This window comes from Bos javanicus, chromosome 12 (genome assembly GCF_032452875.1).
Source record: "Bos javanicus breed banteng chromosome 12, ARS-OSU_banteng_1.0, whole genome shotgun sequence".
Lineage (NCBI taxonomy): Eukaryota > Metazoa > Chordata > Mammalia > Artiodactyla > Bovidae > Bos > Bos javanicus.
Window position 1 is genome coordinate 26,267,623 of NC_083879.1, and position 18,600 is coordinate 26,286,222.

Below are 18,600 nucleotides of genomic sequence, written 5' to 3' on the forward strand. Positions count from 1 at the left end.
CCTTTATTTTAAACTTGGGCTTAATTTAGCATTTTCATTCCTCTGCTAATTATCACGGTAGCACAACTGCCACAAAAATACAAAACAGCAGTATTTAACAGAAAATAAAAATACCTTTTCCACATACAGAATATATTTTCAAAGATTCTTATTTGAATACAAAGACACTAGTGAGGTGAGGTACAGTGTACTCTTTCTAACATAATGCTAATGGACACATGCTAAATTATTCTTTGATATTAAAAGGTGAATGGAAAACCCAGGCAACAGCAACAAAAACCAAGTCACTAAGGGTAAAAATTTCTTCAACTCTTAAACATAAGGTATTATTTAGTGGCAAGTATATACTCAAAGCTTAACAATTAAAATTCATATCAGAAAACATCATCTGTTTCTAGCTTTAGTATGGTGAGGCACAACTGCAGCACCAACATTTCCTCACTACCAAGCCTGAGAGTCTTTAATTTTCTCATACAAATCCCCATACATGTGGCTATAAGGAAAACTCTCACTGCTAATTGCAAATTTTCTCAGCCATGTTGTCTGCCTTACAGGGCTGCCGTGAGGATTAAATCTGAAAACATGTGGCACAGTGCCTGGAACACAGTAGTGAAGTGAAAGTTGCTCAGTAGTGTCCGACGACTCTGTGACTCCATGGACTGTAGTCCGCGGGATTCTCCAGGCCAGAATACTAGAGTGGGTAGCCTTTCCCTTCTCCAGGGGATCTTCCCAACCCAGGATTCAAACCAGGTCTCCCGCATTGCAGGCTAACCTGCTGAGCCACAAGGGAAGCCCGGAACATAGTAAGCACTTGATAAATAACAGTTCCCTTTTCCCTTTCCTGTTCATTTCATTAATTAGGTTAATATGGACTCCAAGTCCTCTTCTCTATAATTCATAGAACAGGGTTGGACTTGAAGCTTAAAAGGTTAAAATTAATCAAGTATTCAGAATGAAGATCTTGAGTGCAAATGTGTAAAAGTAGTCACAGAGACAGAAAATATTCAAACTGGTAGAGACCTTAAAGGTCATGTTTCAATCTGGCACAAGCTCTTCTTGTACTATATGAGAAAATTCAGGCCCAGAGAGGTTGAGCAAAGTTATACACACAGAACGTGGTAGAGGTGGATATCTGATTCAGATATTTTGAATTTATTTTATATGTAAACCCACACCACTCAATTCCATAAATTATTATTCTACCATAATTAAGTATAAACATGGTGTGACTGATAAGAAATTACTCTGTTTTGGTGCTAACAACTCCGTATGTCTTCAATGAATTTTGCGCACATAAAGGGTAACTTACTTGCGTCGTGGTGGTGGTCTGGATTTTACGGATTTCCTTTCCTGACTCTTTGCCATCGTCAGATCTCTCAGTGTCTGAAATTATACTTCCTGCATCAACATTTGGTACAATTTTGCTACCAGAAGATTCCGTTTCCAGGGTCGTAGCGGTCATTTCAGCATATTCTAACCCTTTAGATGATGATGCTAAGTCTCTGTCAGAAATACTGCTCATTCCATCTGAAGTTGTATGGATCTTGAACTCTTTTTCTTCTATTATACTTGATGTACAAGTCAAGTCAACACTACCAGTCATGTGAGCAAGCAATCCAAGATCATCACCAAGATGTACTTGAGTGTCCTGAATATGTGGAATAATGTGATTGCTAGAAAGTTCAGGAAGGAGTTTCTCCTCCTGCTTGGGTATTTTATCAAAGAGAAATGATGTGCTACTGTTGGGAAGTTCATCCTTCTCATCCGCTAATGTTATCAATGGACCGTTATCCTTTTCTTCATTTTTTTTAATAATACCAACACTTCCATGTACATTGTTCTGGAGTTTCTCAACAGCAGCACTATACACATTATCCAACAAAGACTCAACCTCCACAAGAGCACCATTCTCTCCACCTACTAAAGTCTCTGGTGATAAATCCATATCATCAAGCTTCACTTCTGTTGCTTCCACTTTCTCTGCTTTTATGTCAACTAAAAGATCATGTACTTCCACATGCACACCACTTCCTGGTCTATCTGAATTCCCAAGAATATCATCGGGCACTTTTGTTGACATAAGCAAGTCTCTCGTGTCTGTGCTGACAGGGTAATCTGTCTCACTTTCTGGGCTCTGGCTTTGTGAGAGGTCCTCTATCTCTCGAATTTCCATTCCACCTTTTGCTCCTGTTGTCTGTGATGAGAGACCAGAGATGGTGCTCACATTTCCCTTCTTTCCCTTTTTAATGTTTTCCTCCTCTTGTCTCTGATATTCTTCATACATTTTGGCTAGGTATTCCTTATGTGCTTCATAAGTGACCTTAGAAATGGGTAAAGAAAACACTTAAAGGCATTTTTGTATATGTTAAAAGAAAAAAAAAAGATATAAACTTATGATAATAGCAAAAATGGTATCAGTAATTTTAAGGTATCAAATATATATTAATAACCCTAAGACAAATGCTTAACTTCATCAAATAATTAGAATATCATCAAAATAGTCATATATGATTTATTACATGATTTGTCAATGCACAGGTAAACTAGCATTAAAGATTTAAATAAAATGATATCTTTAAGTGAAGTATTTCAATGTTACCCCAGTTAATATGCCAGCTGAACTCCTAAATATTTTATTTATTTGAGCTAAAACAGAATTGGCTAATAATACACAATATCCAAAGTACCATGGTGTGTGAGTATGTGTGAGTGTGTGAGTGTTTTAGTCACTCAGTCATGTCCAACTCTTTGCAGCCCCATGGACTGCAGCTCGCCAGGTTCCTCTGTCCATGGGATTTCCCAGGCAAGAACACTGGAGTGGGATTCCACTTCCTTCTCCAGGGGATCTTTCCCACCCAAGGATCGAACCCAGGTCTCCTTCACTGCAGGCAGATTCTTTACTGTCTAAGCCATCAGGGAAGCCCCAAAGTACTATTACTATATCAATATTCACCGTATATTAAAAAAAAAAAAGTGTGTCTATTGCAACAAGTGAGGTCAAAAAAATAACACATATTTATAAATATATAGTTATAAAACGTTAAAACATTGCATCTTTATAAAGACTAGTTTAATTTGTTACTTTATATAGTCTCGTTTAGGAATAATCAGTACACAGTGTAGCTAGAAATAATATATAATTCTCACACAAAGACTTGCAATGAGTTTCCCCATAAAACACTACTATCAAACTTATTAATGCAATGATAAAAATGAGGCGCTGATATATTATACAATATAACTTTATCACAGAATAAAGGTCTTTAAAATTTTTAATGTTTAAAATCCTGTAGACACATGATGATAATTTATATTTTAAATAACCGTATAATAGAATTTAAGGTTGAGATCTTGCTTTGAGGATTACCTTAATATAAAACCCCTTTATTTTACAGAAAAAAAATCAAGTCCCCAAAGTAGGGCTTAGCAAACTATGGCCCATGGATCAAATCTGCTTATTTCCTGTTTGGAATACAGCCATGTTCAAACTTTACACATTGATTATGGTTATTTTCACAATGCATGACAGAGTTGAGTAGTTGTTATTAGAGGATGCACAGCCAACAAAGCCTAATAACCACTGTGCAAAGGGATTAAATCAGTTTCCTAATGCCACAAAATTGAACTGTGGCAGAGATTGGATCAAAAGCCAACTTCTGACACCTATGCTTTTCCTATGACACCACCACATGATGAGAAATCTTAACTGAACTTCTGTACTCTAATATGTACATATTCTAAATTTTAATTCACTACTTCCTTTTCCCCCAAATCAGACAATATTTAAAATATAAACAAACATGGATTCTTAGGATTAAAAATAAAGATTATGCAATTAAGAACAACACTAAACTTAAGTACTTTAAAATGCATTTATTATTCACTTAAAAACAACTTCCAATTTAGAAAGGCTTAAAAAGTATGTATCAGACTCTATTTCATGAAACATTCTTATAAGACCCAGTATAGATGTTTGAGTTAAAAGACTCAGACATAAGTTCCCAGATATCCTATAAAACATATGTGGGGGTCACATCTAGAGTGTAAAATTTAATTATAACAAGACCCCTAAAATATAGAGAAAAACAGAAACAGAGCAGAAAGAAAATTGTGATAAAGGAATCAGCCATAATGCAAGATGCCCACAAGATGGCGCCAACAGAGTGTTTACAGACATTTAATACACAGCTGAAATCCTGGTGATGTAAAATGTTAAATCCCTTGTTACCTTGGAATGGGCTATTGAGAGTGTATCCACCCAGACTCTCCAGCCTCCCCATTCATATTTTATGGCATGATACAAAAGAATCCGGAAGATATTGTAGACCATCTCTGTGATCTTCTGTTCCTCAGAATTTTTAGGATTGATATAGCCAAGAGAAAACATCCAATCTTGCCACACTGAACACTGCAATAAGCATCTTGTGGGGTGAGGGGGGAGGGGGGGAGAGAAACTCATTAAAAATTCTTAGATTATATTAGAATTTACTATTTGAGATAAATAGCAAAAATATGATCTGACTTAGGTAAATCAAAGTATACAGTTATTCTGCACATTTAATATTCTAACCTGGAATGACTTTCTCCATTTTTCTACCTAGATAAATCCATACTATAATTTAAAATTGCTTTCCCAACTCTTCCAGTTAGATTAGTTATTGTTTCCCTACTCCCTCATCACATGTAGTACTCACAATGCACTTAACACATTATAAATTAATCATCATTTCACTGTTATCTTTCCCACTAAACTGTACCAAATAAGATGTACACCAAGACAACCTGTGCAGCACAGTGCTTTATATATGGCAGACATTCAATCAATATTTGTTAAATTTAACTCATGCAGGAACCGTGGTTCCAAATTGTACCTCATGTCCTAGCCAACCAATTTAAAAATACATGACAATAATCAGTTACCAGACCACCTTAAGAGAAGCACAGATGATCTGAGTAAATCCAACATAATTTCATTTAAAGTACTGTTGGTGGTAGACAATGACCAGGAAAAGGAATTGTACATTTTAAATAAGGGGTTTGGTGTATGTATATTCATATATACAATTAAAATATATTACCCATAAAGTTAAATAAAATTATATAAAAATAAATAAAAGTAAATGCCTTTTCTAATGATTAAAAGCATTAGCAATATAGGATATGTAAATTTTTTCTTTGCAAGAGACTGAAAATAATGGAGAGAAAATAAGATTAGTTATGGGATAAAGCTTTGTTATTATATTCAAACTACTCACCTTCTATTTTCTCGGCTGTTACTAAAAAGTTTTATCATATCAGATAAAAATAAACGGCGAACTTCCATGAGTTCTGCACTTGGTGTAGAGTTTTTCAACAAAGTTGCCACCACTTTAAGAATCACTGAAAACAAATAAAAGTTACAGTAAAGATTTATAACTGCATCGTATTTTCTGCTCAAATAGTATTTACTGATTTTCAACTAAATGCTTAGCATGATGGTAGGCGAGTTGTAAATGCCGTAAGTTAAACTATAAATGCCATACCGACTCACGTGGTTGGGAAAAGTTTTGATTTAGTTTCACATGTTACCATGTTACTACTGCATTAAAGAATTGCTTTTTGCTCACTTGGATTCTGAATTTTCACTGTAGAATCTGGCTCTGGATGTGGTTTGTGTACAACTTGAGTACATACTTGCTCTGTCAAAATCTGAAAGACAGAAATTGAATTTCATTTAGAAAAAAAATTCATAATTGCAAATTATAGATATACAAAGAATCTGCAAAAAATGTCTATTTGTTCAAATCAAAAGAAATACATCTTTTAAAGGGTCTACCAGTAAATTCCACATACTTCTAAACTATTTTAACTCTACAGTCTTCAAATTTTGTTTGTTACAAATACAGACAAAACTAAAGCCAGTATCTATAGAAGGAAAGATTCATTAGGAATTCCAAGAACAAATTCTGTTTGAAATCACTTTTCAGTGCACATCTTTAAAACGTTTAAATTGGGGACTGTAAACATTTGGCTGTTGTCATTAAAAAAAAAAAAAACTTACAAAATCAGTAAATAAGAAAATAATGTCTGAGTCTGGATCCCAACTTCAAATGAAGAAAGATAAAGAAAAAATCTTTATAAAAAATGTGGCTCATTGTCATTAACCAATGAGGTGTTTTTTTGTTTTATTTTTTCCAGTTTTAAGTAATTTATTTATCTTTGGCTGTGCTGGGTGTTTGTTGCTGCACATGGGCTTTCTCTAGTTGCGGTAAGCAGGGGCTACTCTTCATTGTGGGGCATGGGCTTCTCATTCTGGTGCCTCTTTTGTTACAGAGCATGGGCTCTGGGTGCCCAGACTTCGGGAGTTGCAGCCCATGGGCCCTAGAGTGTAGGCTCAGGAGCTGCGGGGCATGGGCTTAGATCTTCTAGGACCAGGGATCGAACCCATGTCCCTGGCATTGTAAGGTGATTCTTAACTACTGGACCACCAGGGAAGTCCCCCAATGAGTTTTTTTTTGTTAAACTTCTTTTAAGTAACAAGAAATTACCAAAGTTAACCATAGAAAGGAAAAGACAGAATTCTAAAACATTTACTGACTTTTCTACTAGCACCCAAGCTCTATGAGTACAGGATTCCTATACATCCTTTTCACTGCTACATTCCTAGCAATTAGCAAACTGCCTAACACACTGCCCATAGTCAGTAAACATCTGTCACAGTAAAGAATGAAAAATCATATATAAATTATGGATATATGATTTTTCACTATATTTTAGGCTATACCCTGTGTTTACTTCTTTTCTTACATATATTAAAAAAACAATAAATTATATTTAATAAGGATATCACTTTATATTATGACTTAATTTCATGACTTAGGTTAACACACTGAGTTTTGAATGAAACTTTTTAAATAGTTCAACCTAAAGTAATATAGAAAACTTTGAGGAAACTATACAAGTTACTTGAGAGCTTAGTTATACATCAGATCAGATCAGATCAGTCGCTCAGTTGTGTCCGACTCTTTGCGACCCCATGAATCACAGCACGCCAGGCCTCCCTGTCCATCACCAATTCCCGGAGTTCACTGAAACTCACGTCCATCGAGTCAGTGATGCCATCCAGCCATCTCATCCTCTGTCGTCCCCTTCTCCTCCTGCCCCCAATCCCTCCCAGCATCAGAGTCTTTTCCAATGAGTCAACTCTTCGCATGAGGTGGCCAAAGTACTGGAGTTTCAGCTTTAGCATCATTCCTTCCAAAGAAATCCCAGGGCTGATCTCCTTCAGAATGGACTGGTTGGATCTCCCTGCAGTCCAAGGGACTCTCAAGAGTCTTCTCCAACACCACAGTTCAAAAGCATCAATTCTTTGGCGCTCAGCCTTCTTCAACTCTCACATCCATACATGACCACAGGAAAAACCATAGCCTTGACTAGATGAACCTTTGTTAGCAAAGTAATGTCTCTGCTTTTGAATATAGCTACTTATAAAAGTTGGGGATGGAGAATAAAATAATCAAGAGACAGGGATGGATGGCCCTTTCAGATCAGAAAAAGATCATGACATCCAGCAGTGGCATTTTTCTTACATTTCTGCTCAGACTTAAAAATAACAAAAAAGAAGATAGGATGTTTACTTAAGTGTACTACTTACTTAATGTGTATCAAAAAGGTACTGACTGAAAATTAAAAATAACCTACTGTTATTCAAATAATAAATACAGGGCACAAGCATCCCTCTTCACTCCCATACTTTTATTGAAACAAACACTTTGCTGTTTAAATACTCAAACATACGTGCAACATAGGAAGACTGCCAAATAATTGTACGTGGATATGTTTTAAAACAAAGTTTTTAAAATGTAACTATGCGTTCATTATTTTTTAAGAATTACTACCTTTTTAGATTAAATGATCAACTACTATTTCAATCACATAGAGAGTTTCCACTGCATACGTTTAAAATTCTCATCACACATGTAAAAACTTTTACCTCATAAAGTGTGTTGTATGTGGTCACAGTCACAGTGTTTGTGTGCAACATCAGCCTTTCTCCAAGAAGAGTGAAAAGGCTGTGGGTATGCATGATTTCAACTTTTCTTCTGAAGAAAAAGGGAGAAAAACATCATACTATTAAACACACAGGATTTTATAACCATATGACTTTAGGATAAGTAGTAAAATCTATAAGCAGATACAGAATTACAGAAGTAGTTATGTTTACTAACTTTCATCTTCTAAAATAAATGACAGTTTATAGCATAGCTGCCTTCTAAATTACCAAGACTGCTACTTAAACACTTCTCAAAACATCTGCACAAACTGAAATGTTAGGTATACAAATTACAAAATATTGTATAAATGTTGACAGCTGTAATTTTCAAATTTCTAATAACTATTTAGGAGTTATTATATTATGCTAAATTATTGGTTTCCCTTAACACACAGAGCACAAATTTTTCAAAACCTTTCTGTCCAAATTCTATGAAATAATCTATGTAAAAATTTAATAACAAAAATTTTAAATTATGGTTAAAAATGAATACAAAGCAAAGTAATTTGGCAGAAGTAAAGTAAACTCAATACTGCTTGTATTTGTGGCTCATTTAACTGTTCCTCCAAATCCATACCTAGAAGTTTTGTTGTTGCTCAGTTGCTAAGTTAGTTGCTAAGTTGTGTCCAACTCTTTGCAACCCCATGGACTGCAGCACAGCTCTATTAGAGATCTCCTGGAACACTTTCTCACCTCTCATTCACATCACTTTCTTACAGGTCTGGATCTGGATCTTCTTGGCTTTCAACTCTCAGTATTTCATCTCTTACATTGATTTTCCTTGTTGTTTGGATTTGGCAACTATGACATAAACTGACTAGATAATCACCAAACTTTTGTTCCTTTTTTCCTGAGCCCATAGCTGTACTGTAATTCTAGTCTCTATTGCAGCTGGGTGTGGCCACTAAACTGAGTTCTAGTCCATGGAATTTGAGCAGAAAGTTTGTGGATCAATTTTAGGTCTAGCCCACAGGAAAAAACTCTTCCCCATAGAAGCAACAAAGAAGCTTTACGATAAGGATGAAGAGGTACCAGGTGAAAAGAGCATCGCTTGAAGAAATCACCTACTACGGATACCCACTTGGCTCTTAAGTGAATAAAAAAGAAACTACTAGTGTGGTAAGTTACTAAAACTTCACTGTCTGTAACAGGAGCTTTCGCCATCTTAACTAATATAGAAATCAAATAATCAACCATTTATCTGGACACCACTCACCAGGAAATGCTCTCTTCCATTAGCCTTCTAACTACAATACACAACACAAAAGAGGTAGGACAGCTGATCCCCTCACCCAATCCTCCTCAGCCCAGACAGCAGAAATTACCTAAACCCAAGAGGCAGCTAGGGCAAGTGTCGAACGGCTATGTTTGCAAAACAGACAAGACTGGCAAGTCAAATGGTTATATGTTTGTCACGACAGATGGATATTACAGGATTACCAAGGGGGAGACTTTGGTCTCTTCCAACTCAAGCCACACCTAAGGAAAGGAAGTCAGGCACTTTCATTTGTTCCCGGTCAGGAAAACACAAATGCCAATATATATCCCTTGATATATCTTTTTGATACACAGAACTGGTTAAATTAGGCTATCTGAAATTTAGGGCAATCTCCTAACTGTGACACTACAACTTCAACTACTAAAGAAATGCATGCTCTCTTGATTATCTCCTACAGTGTAAATGCTTATTCAGGAGCTTAATTCCAGTTCTTGGGGGGACTTGAAGAATGTTGTGTTTATACCAGGGAAGAGATGAAGCAAATTCCTCTTGCAGTTTCCTTTAAAACAATGCTCACCAATAAATGCTGCTGCACAGCAGTCAAGATAAAGCCAAAAATGGCATTCATCATTTCAGGCATAAAGCGGGTACACTGGCCCTATCAATCACATGATTTTGTTTCGCATAGGACATCTAATGAAAGACCCAACTCTATGCATTCAGTTCATCAGCAATGCATGAGGACTGCATTGTGGTTCTGCTTTTATTCAAACCAAATTATCTTCTATTTTTCATTGTGATTTCAAGTGTGGTATTTACTTCATCTAGCAATTTCACAAGCCTTGTGATGAAAACATTTCCTTGTGGTAAAATCTATGCTCTTAGAAACTTTAAAATATACAATAAAGTATTGTTAACTATAGTGACCACACTGTACACTTCATCCCCAGACCTCATTTATCTTACAACTGGAAGCTTGTACCTTTTGACCTCATCCACTCCTTTCTCCTAGTCTCTACCCTGCAGGCTGTGGGAAGCGCCCCATTTGTTCTCGATTTCTATGAGTTTGGTTTCTACAGATTCCACATACGAGTGAGATGACAGAGTATTTGTCTTTCTCTGTCTGACTTATTTCACTTAGTATAGAGCCCTCAAGATCCATCCAAGTTGTGACACATGACAGGATAGCCTTATTTTTATGCCTGGGTAATATTCCACTTAAAAAAGCAGGGAAATCTACAGCCTAGCTGTCCACGTTTTCTTTGTCTATTCACCCACAGATGAACATTTAGGCTGTTTCCATGTCCTGGCTATTTGCAAATAATGCTGTAATGAACATGAGGGTACAGAAATCTCTTTGAGATCCTGATTTTAATCCCATTGTATATAGACTCCCAGAAGTGACATCATTGGACCATACAATAGTTCTACTTTTAATTTTTTGAAGAATCTCCATAATGTTTTCCATAGTGGATGCACTGATTTATATTCACACCAACAGTGCACATGGACTGTTTTATTTGTGTCTCTTACCTTTTTGATAACAGTCATTCTAACAGGTATGGCTTAGAATTTGCATTAGGGATACTAAGCACATGTTCCTGTACCTGTTGTAGGTCTTCCTTGGGAAAATGTCTATTCACATCTTCTATTTCTAAATTGGGTTGTTTGCTCCTAAGTTTATCAAGTCTTTATATATTTTATATATTAATATCTTATCAGTGATATGATTTGCATATATTTCTCCCATTCAGTAGGTTTCTTTTTCATATTGTTGATTTTCCTTTGCTGGACAGAAATTTTTTAGATTGATATAACTGATTATTTTTGCTTTTGTTGTCAAATCCATAAAACCACTGCCAAGACTGACGTCAAAGAGCTTACCTCCTATGTTTTTTGGTGTAATGCTCAAGTCTTTAATTCATTTTGAGTTATTTTTTCTTTTTTGAGATAATTTTTATCTAATGCATAAGACAGAATTCCAGTTTCATCCTTTGGCATTTGGTTGTCCAGTTTTCATGAATCTCCGCCCATAGTTCATCAGGAACTCTATCAAATCTAGTCCCGTTAATCTATTTCTCACTTTCACTGTATAATCATAAGGGATTTGATTTAGGTCATAACTGAATGGTCTAGTAGTTTTCCCTACTTTCTTCAATTTAAGTCTGAATTTGGCAATAAGGAGTTCATGATCTGAGCCACAGTCAGCTTCCAGTCTTGTTTTTGCTGACTGTATAGAGCTTCTCCAACTCTGGCTGCAAAGAATATAATCAATCTGATTTCAGTGTTGGCCATTTGGTGATGTCCATGTGTAGAGGCTTCTCTTGTGTTGCTGGAAGAGGGTGTTGATCAAGACTATCCCCAAGAAAAAGAAAGGCAAAAAATCAAAATGGCTGTCTGAGGAGGCCTTACAAATAGCTGTGAAAAGTGAAAAGCAAAGGAGAAAAGGAAAGATATAACCATTTGAATGTAGAGTTCCAAAGAATAGCAAAGAGAGATAAGAAAGCATTCCTCAGTGATCAGTGCAAAGAAATAGAGGAAAACAATAGAAGGGAAAGACTAGAGATCTCTTCAAGAAAATTAGAGATACCAAGGGAACATTTCATGCAAAGATGGGCTCAATAAAAGACAAATATGGTATGGACCTAACAGAAGCAGAAGATATTAAGAAGAGGTGGCAAGAATACACAGAAGAACTGTACAAGAAAGATCTTCACGACCAAATTAATCAAGATGGTGTGATCACTCACCTAGAGCCAGATATCCTGGAATGAGAAGTCAAGTGGGCTTTAGGAAGCATCACTATGAACAAAGCTAGTGGAGGTGATGGAATTCCAGTTGAGCTATTTCAAATCCTAAAAGATGATGCTGTGAAAGTGCTGCATTCCATATGCCAGCAAATTTGGAAAATTCAGCAGTGGCCACAGGACTGGAAAAGGTCAGTTTTCATTCCAATCCCAAAGAAAGGCAATGCCAAAGAATGCTCAAACTACTGCACAATTGCACTCATCTCACACGACAGTAAAATAGTGCTAAAATTTCTCGAAGTCAGGCTTCAGCAATACGTGAACCATGAACTTCCAGATGTTCAAGGTGGTTTTAGAAAAGGCAGAGGAACCAGAGATCAAATTGCCAACATCCTCTGGATCATGGAAAAAGGAAGAGAGTTCCAGAAAAACATCTATTTCTGCTTTATTGACTATGCCAAAGCCTTTGACTGTGTGGATCACAATACTGTGGAAAATTCTGAAAGAGATGGGGATACCAGACCACCTGACCTGCCTCTTGAGAAATCTGTATGCAGGTCAAGAAGCAACAGTTAGAACTGCATGTGGAACAACGGACTGGTTCCAAAGAGGAAAAGGAGTACGTCAAGGCTGTATATTGTTACCCCACTTATTTAACTTCTATGCAGAGTACATCATGAGCAACACTGTGCTGGATGAAGCACAAGCTGAATCAAGATTGCCAGGAGAAATAATAACCTCAGATATGCAGATGACACCCTTATGGCAGAAAGTGAAGAAGAACTACAGAGCCTCTTAATGAAAGTGAAAGAGGAGAATGAAAAAGTTGGCTTAAAACTCAACATTCAGAAAACTAAGATCATGGCATCTGGTCCCATCACTTCATGGCAAATAGATGGGGGAACAGTGGCAACAGTGCCTTACTTTATTTTTGGGGGGGGGTCCAAAATCACTGCAGATGGTGACTGCAGCCATGAAATTAAAAGACATCTACTCCTTGGAAGGAAAGTTATGACCAACCTAGACAGCATATTCATAAGAGACATTACTTTGCCAACAAAAGTCTGTCTAGTCAAGGATCCAGTTTTTCCAGTAGTCATGTATGGATCTAAGAGTTGGACTATAAAGAAAGCTGAGTGCCAAAGAACTGATGCTTTTGAACTGTGGTGTTAGAGAAGACTCTTGAGAGTCCCTTGGACTTCAAGGAGATGAAACCAGTCCATTCTGAAGGAGATCAGTCCTGAATATTCATTGGAAGGACTGATGTTGAAGCTGAAACTCCAATACTTTGGCCACCTGATGCAAAGAGTTGACTTACTTGAAAAGACTCTGAGGCTGGGAAAGATGGGAAGAAGGCAGGAGGAGAAGGGGATGACAGAGGATGAGATGCTTGGATGGCATCACCAACTCAATGGACATGCGTTTGAGTAAACTCCGGGAGTTGCTGATGGACAGGGAGGCCTGGCATGCTGCAGTCCACGGGGTCGCAAAGAGTCATTCACAACTAAGCGACTGAACTGAACTGAACATGGTCCAGTTTTCCCATCATTTACACCAGAGATTATTTTTTCCTCGTTGTTATGTCTTGGCTCCTTTGTCAAGAAGTACTGGTGATGTATGTCAGCTGTATTTCTGGACTATTTTGTTCCTTTGATTCATGTGTCTGTTTTTATGCTAAGACTATACGGTTTTGAATCAGAGAAGGAAATGGCACCCCACTCCAGTACTCTTGCTTGGAAAATCCCATGGACGGAGGAGCCTGTTAGGCTGTAAACCATGGGGTCGCTAAGAATTGGACACGACTGAGCGACTTCACTTTCACTTTTCACTTTCATGCATTGGAGAAGGAAATGGCAACCCACTCCAGTGTTCTTGCCTGGAGAATCCCAGGGACGGGGGAGCCTGGTGGGCTGCCATCTATGGGGTCGCACAGAGTCGGACACGACTGAAGTGACTTAGCATAGCATACGGTTTTGAAAACTGTAAGTTTGGATTATAATCTAAAATCAGGAAATGTGATGCCTTCAGCTTTGCTCTTTCCCAAGAGTGCTTCAGTTATTCAGTGTCTTCTGTGGTTCCATAAACATTTTAGAATTGTTTGTCTATATCTGTAAGGAAATGCCATTGTCATTTTGATAGCAATTGCATTCAATCTGTAGATCACTTTGGGTAGTATGGGCATTTTAACAAAATTCATTCTTCCAAACCATGAGCATGTATATCTTTACCTTTGTCTGTGTCTTCAACTTTTTTTTTTTTTCCTTATCAATGTCATAGTTTTCAGTATACAGATCTTTCAATTTCCTTGGTTAAACTTACCCTTAGGTATTTTATTCTATGAAATCTTTCATTCTTTCTATACACACTTAACCTCCTTTCCTATTTGTCATCTTTGTTTCTAGGTGCTCCTTATACATATTTCTTCTAGTTCACCAATTCTTTCTTTTTTTTTATTTTATTTTATTTAACTTTACAATATTGTATTGGTTTTGCCATATATCAAAATGAATCTGCCACAGGTATACATGTGTTCCCCATCCTGAACCCTTCTCCCACCTCCCTCCTCATACCATCCCTCTGGGTCATCCCAGTGCACCAGCCCCAAGCATCCAGTATTGTGCATCGAACCTCGACTGGTGACTCATTTCATATATGATATTATACATATTTCAATGCCATTCTCCCGAATCATCCCACCCTCTCCCTCTCCCACAGAGTTCAAAAGACTGTTCTATACATCAGTGTCTCTTTTGCTGTCTCGTATACAGGGTTATTGTTACCATCATTCTAAATTCCATATATATGCGTTAGTATACTGTATTGGTGTTTTCTTTCTGGCTTACTTCACTCTGTATAATAGGCTCCAGTTTCATCCACCTCATTAGAACTGATTCAAATGTATTCTTTTTAATGGCTGAGTAATACTCCATTGTGTGTATGTACCACCGCTTTCTTATCCATTCATCTGCTGATGGACATCTAGGTTGCTTCCATGTCCTGGCTATTATAAACAGTGCTGCGATGAACACTGGGGTACACATGTCTCTTTCAATTCTGGTTTCCTCAGAGTGTATGCCCAGCAGTGGGATTGCTGGATCATAAGGCAGTTCTATTTCCAGTTTTTTAAGGAATCTCCACACTGTTCTCCATAGTGGCTGTACTAGTTTGCATTCCCACCAACAGTGTAAGAGGGTTCTCTTTTCTCCACACAGTCTACAGCAATTATTGCTTGTAGACTTTTGGATCGCAGCCATTGTGACTGGTGTGAAATGGTACCTCATAGTGGTTTTGATTTGCATTTCTCTGATAATGAGTGATGTTGAGCATCTTTTCATGTGTTTGTTAAGCATCTGTATGTCTTCTTTGGAGAAATGTCTATTTAGTTCTTTGGCCCATTTTTTGATTGGGTCATTTATTTTTCTGGAGTTGAGCTGTAGGAGTTGCTTGTATATTTTTGAGATTAGTTGTTTGTTGCTTCATTTGCTATTATTTTCTCCCATTCTGAAGGCTGTCTTTTCACCTTGCTTATAGTTTCCTTTGTTGTGCAGAAGCTTTTAAGTTTAATTAGGTCCCATTTGTTTATTTTTGCTTTTATTTCCAATATTCTGGGAGGTGGGTCATAGAGGATCCTGCTGTGATGTATGTCAGGGAGTGTTTTGCCTATATTCTCCTCTAGGAGTTTTATAGTTTCTGGTCTTACGTTTAGATCTTTAATCCATTTTGAGTTTATTTTTGTGTATGGTGTTAGAAAGTGCTCTAGTTTCATTCTTTTACAAGTGGTTGACCAGTTTTCCCAGCACCACTTGTTAAAGAGATTGTCTTTAATCCATTGTATATTCTTGCCTCCTTTGTCAAAGATAAGGTGTCCATATGTGCGTGGATTTATCTCTGGGCTTTCTCTTTTGTTCCATTGATCTATATTTCTGTCTTTGTGCCAGTACCATACTGTCTTGATGACTGTGGCTTTGTAGTAGAGCCTGAAGTCAGGCAGGTTGATTCCTCCAGTTCCATTCTTCTTTCTCAAGATTGCTTTGGCTATTTGAGATTTTTTGAATTCCATAGAAATTGTGAAATAATTTGTTCTACCTCTGTGAAGAATACCATTGGTAGCTTGATAGAGATTGCATTGAATCTATAAATTGCTTTGGGTAGTATACTCATTTTCAGTATATTGATTCTTCCAATCCATGAACATGGTATATTTTTCTCCATCTATTAGTGTCCTCTTTGATTTCTTTCACCAGTGTTTTATAGTTTTCTATATATAGGTCTTTAGTTTCTTTAGGTAGATATATTCCTAAGTATTTTATCCTTTCCGTTGCAATGGTGAATGGAATTGTTGCCTTAATTTCTCTTTCTGTTTTCTCATTATTAGTGTATAGGAATGCAAGGGATTTCTGTGTGTTGATTTTATAACCTGCAACTTTACTATAGTCATTGATTAGTTCTAGTAATTTTCTGGTGGAGTCTTTAGGGTTTTCTATGTAGAGGATCATGTCATCTGCAAATAGTGAGAGTTTTACTTCTTCTTTTCCAATTTGGATTCCTTTTATTTCTTTTTCTGCTCTGATTGCTGTGGCCAAAACTTCCAAAACTATGTTGAATAGTAATGGTGAGAGTGGGCACCCTTGTCTTGTTCCTGACTTTAGAGGAAATGCTTTCAATTTTTCACCATTGAGGATAATGTTTGCTGTGGGTTTGTCATATACAGCTTTTATTATGTTGAGGTATGCTCCTTCTATTCCTGCTTTCTGGGGAGTTTTTATCATAAATTCAAATCAATAAAATTAGAAATGAAAATGGAGAGATCACAACAGACAACACAGAAATACAAAGGATCATAAGAGACTACTATCAGCAATTATATGCCAATAAAATGGACAACGTGGAAGAAATGGACAAATTCTTAGAAAAGTACAACTTTCCAAAACTCGACCAGGAAGAAATAGAAAATCTTAACAGACCCATCACAAGCACGGAAATTGAAACTGTAATCAGAAATCTTCCAGCAAACAAAAGCCCAGGTCCAGATGGCTTCACAGCTGAATTCTACCAAAAATTTAGAGAAGAGCTAACACCTATCCTACTCAAACTCTTCCAGAAAATTGAAGAGGAAGGTAAACTTCCAAATTCATTCTATGAGGCCACCATCCCCCTAATACCAAAACCTGACAAAGATGCCACAAAAAAAGAAAACTACAGGCCAATATCACTGATGAACACAGATGCCAAAATCCTTAACAAAATTCTAGCAATCAGAATCCAACAACACATCAAAAAGATCATACACCAAGTGGGCTTTATCCCAGGGATGCAAGGATTCCTCAATATCCACAAATCAATCAATGTAATACACCACATTAACAAATTGAACACTAAAAACCATATGATTATCTCAATAGATGCAGAGAAAGCCTTTGACAAAATTCAACATCCATTTATGATAAAAACTCTCCAATTCTTTCTTAAGTACATAATCTGTTTAACATGTCCATGGAGTTGTTAAGTTAGTACCTTTTCATTTCCAGAAGTTATTTTTGTTATTTTTTTAAAAGCTAAATAGCTTGTTTCAATATGATCTTGTTTCTTAAGAATTATAACCCCTATTTTGTTTGATATTCATTTTTGGCATATGAGAAAATGTTCCTTACTTTTGTGTACTGAGCTACACATCTGAAAGGAATTTTGTAATATTTTCCTCAACATTTTTAAGTTTTTACTGGTACAAAGTGTTTCAGGGTATCTTTTTTACCCATCTTGTTTCTTCTCCAATTATTCTTAACAGTCCTGGTAAGTCTCCTATGCCTTTATATTTTCTCTCATTTTATGTTTTTGGTCCATGCTTTGAGATCTTCAGTTTACTAATTTGGGTGAATACAGAAAAATAATAATTTAAAGAGGCAGAATGTCACCTTTGGTAGTCTACTTGAATTTCAGATGCACTTACAAGAAATAAAGTTGAAAGATTCCATCAAAGCTTCCACACTAGTTCTATTTCATTGAGTACATAACTTGATTCTCTCTTACCTCTTGTCTCTGTCTTTTATGCCCCTTCAAATGAGTTGTTATCTCCTGTTTTCACAATGTTGCACTCAGATCACCCTGGTGTGAATTTTATATGAAGTCCCTCCCTGAGGTTGTTGTAAGGCAAAGATCCCTCTAAGCACACTGATCTGAAGTATGTAACTTATCATGGTGTAGGTCCTGAAGCCAGCATCCTAGTACTCCAATATCCTTTTACTTACAATATCCATCTACTTTTACAAGTTCAAAGACAAGGAAAAATCATCCCATCATTTCAGGTACCTCTTGCCATTCTGATGGTAACTTACATAGAAGTCAAAGTTAATATGCCTTGGAAGGGGAAGACAGAGGAGAGGAGAGAGAATGGAAGGCAGAGATCACTGAGATCAAGATTTGCTGCTTTTTAGTCTTTAACTTAGGCTACTAACATACTTCATTAGCTGTTTGTCAGTACCACGGGAGAGGAAAAATCCCTCACAGACTGCCATTTTTACTCTACTGGTACCCCAACAGAACATCAAGACTCATTTATACCTATCCAAGTACCTACAAAAGCCAACATTTTGGTAGAAGAGAGC

General features: G+C 36.8%; 1 protein-coding gene across 6 annotated transcripts in view; it reads right to left on the reverse strand.

The window, feature by feature from the left end:
- NBEA (neurobeachin) overlaps positions 1 to 18,600 on the reverse strand; it is a 676,277-nt gene that overhangs the window by 462,991 nt on the left and 194,686 nt on the right. For all 6 annotated transcript variants that reach the window (XM_061434789.1, XM_061434791.1, XM_061434788.1 and 3 more), the window contains 5 exons: positions 7,973 to 8,081; positions 5,607 to 5,688; positions 5,256 to 5,379; positions 4,229 to 4,421; positions 1,310 to 2,320 (listed from right to left, as the gene is read on the reverse strand). In XM_061434789.1, the coding sequence (XP_061290773.1) occupies positions 1,310 to 2,320; positions 4,229 to 4,421; positions 5,256 to 5,379; positions 5,607 to 5,688; positions 7,973 to 8,081 (1,519 nt within the window). The remainder of the gene's footprint in view (positions 1 to 1,309; positions 2,321 to 4,228; positions 4,422 to 5,255; positions 5,380 to 5,606; positions 5,689 to 7,972; positions 8,082 to 18,600) is intronic.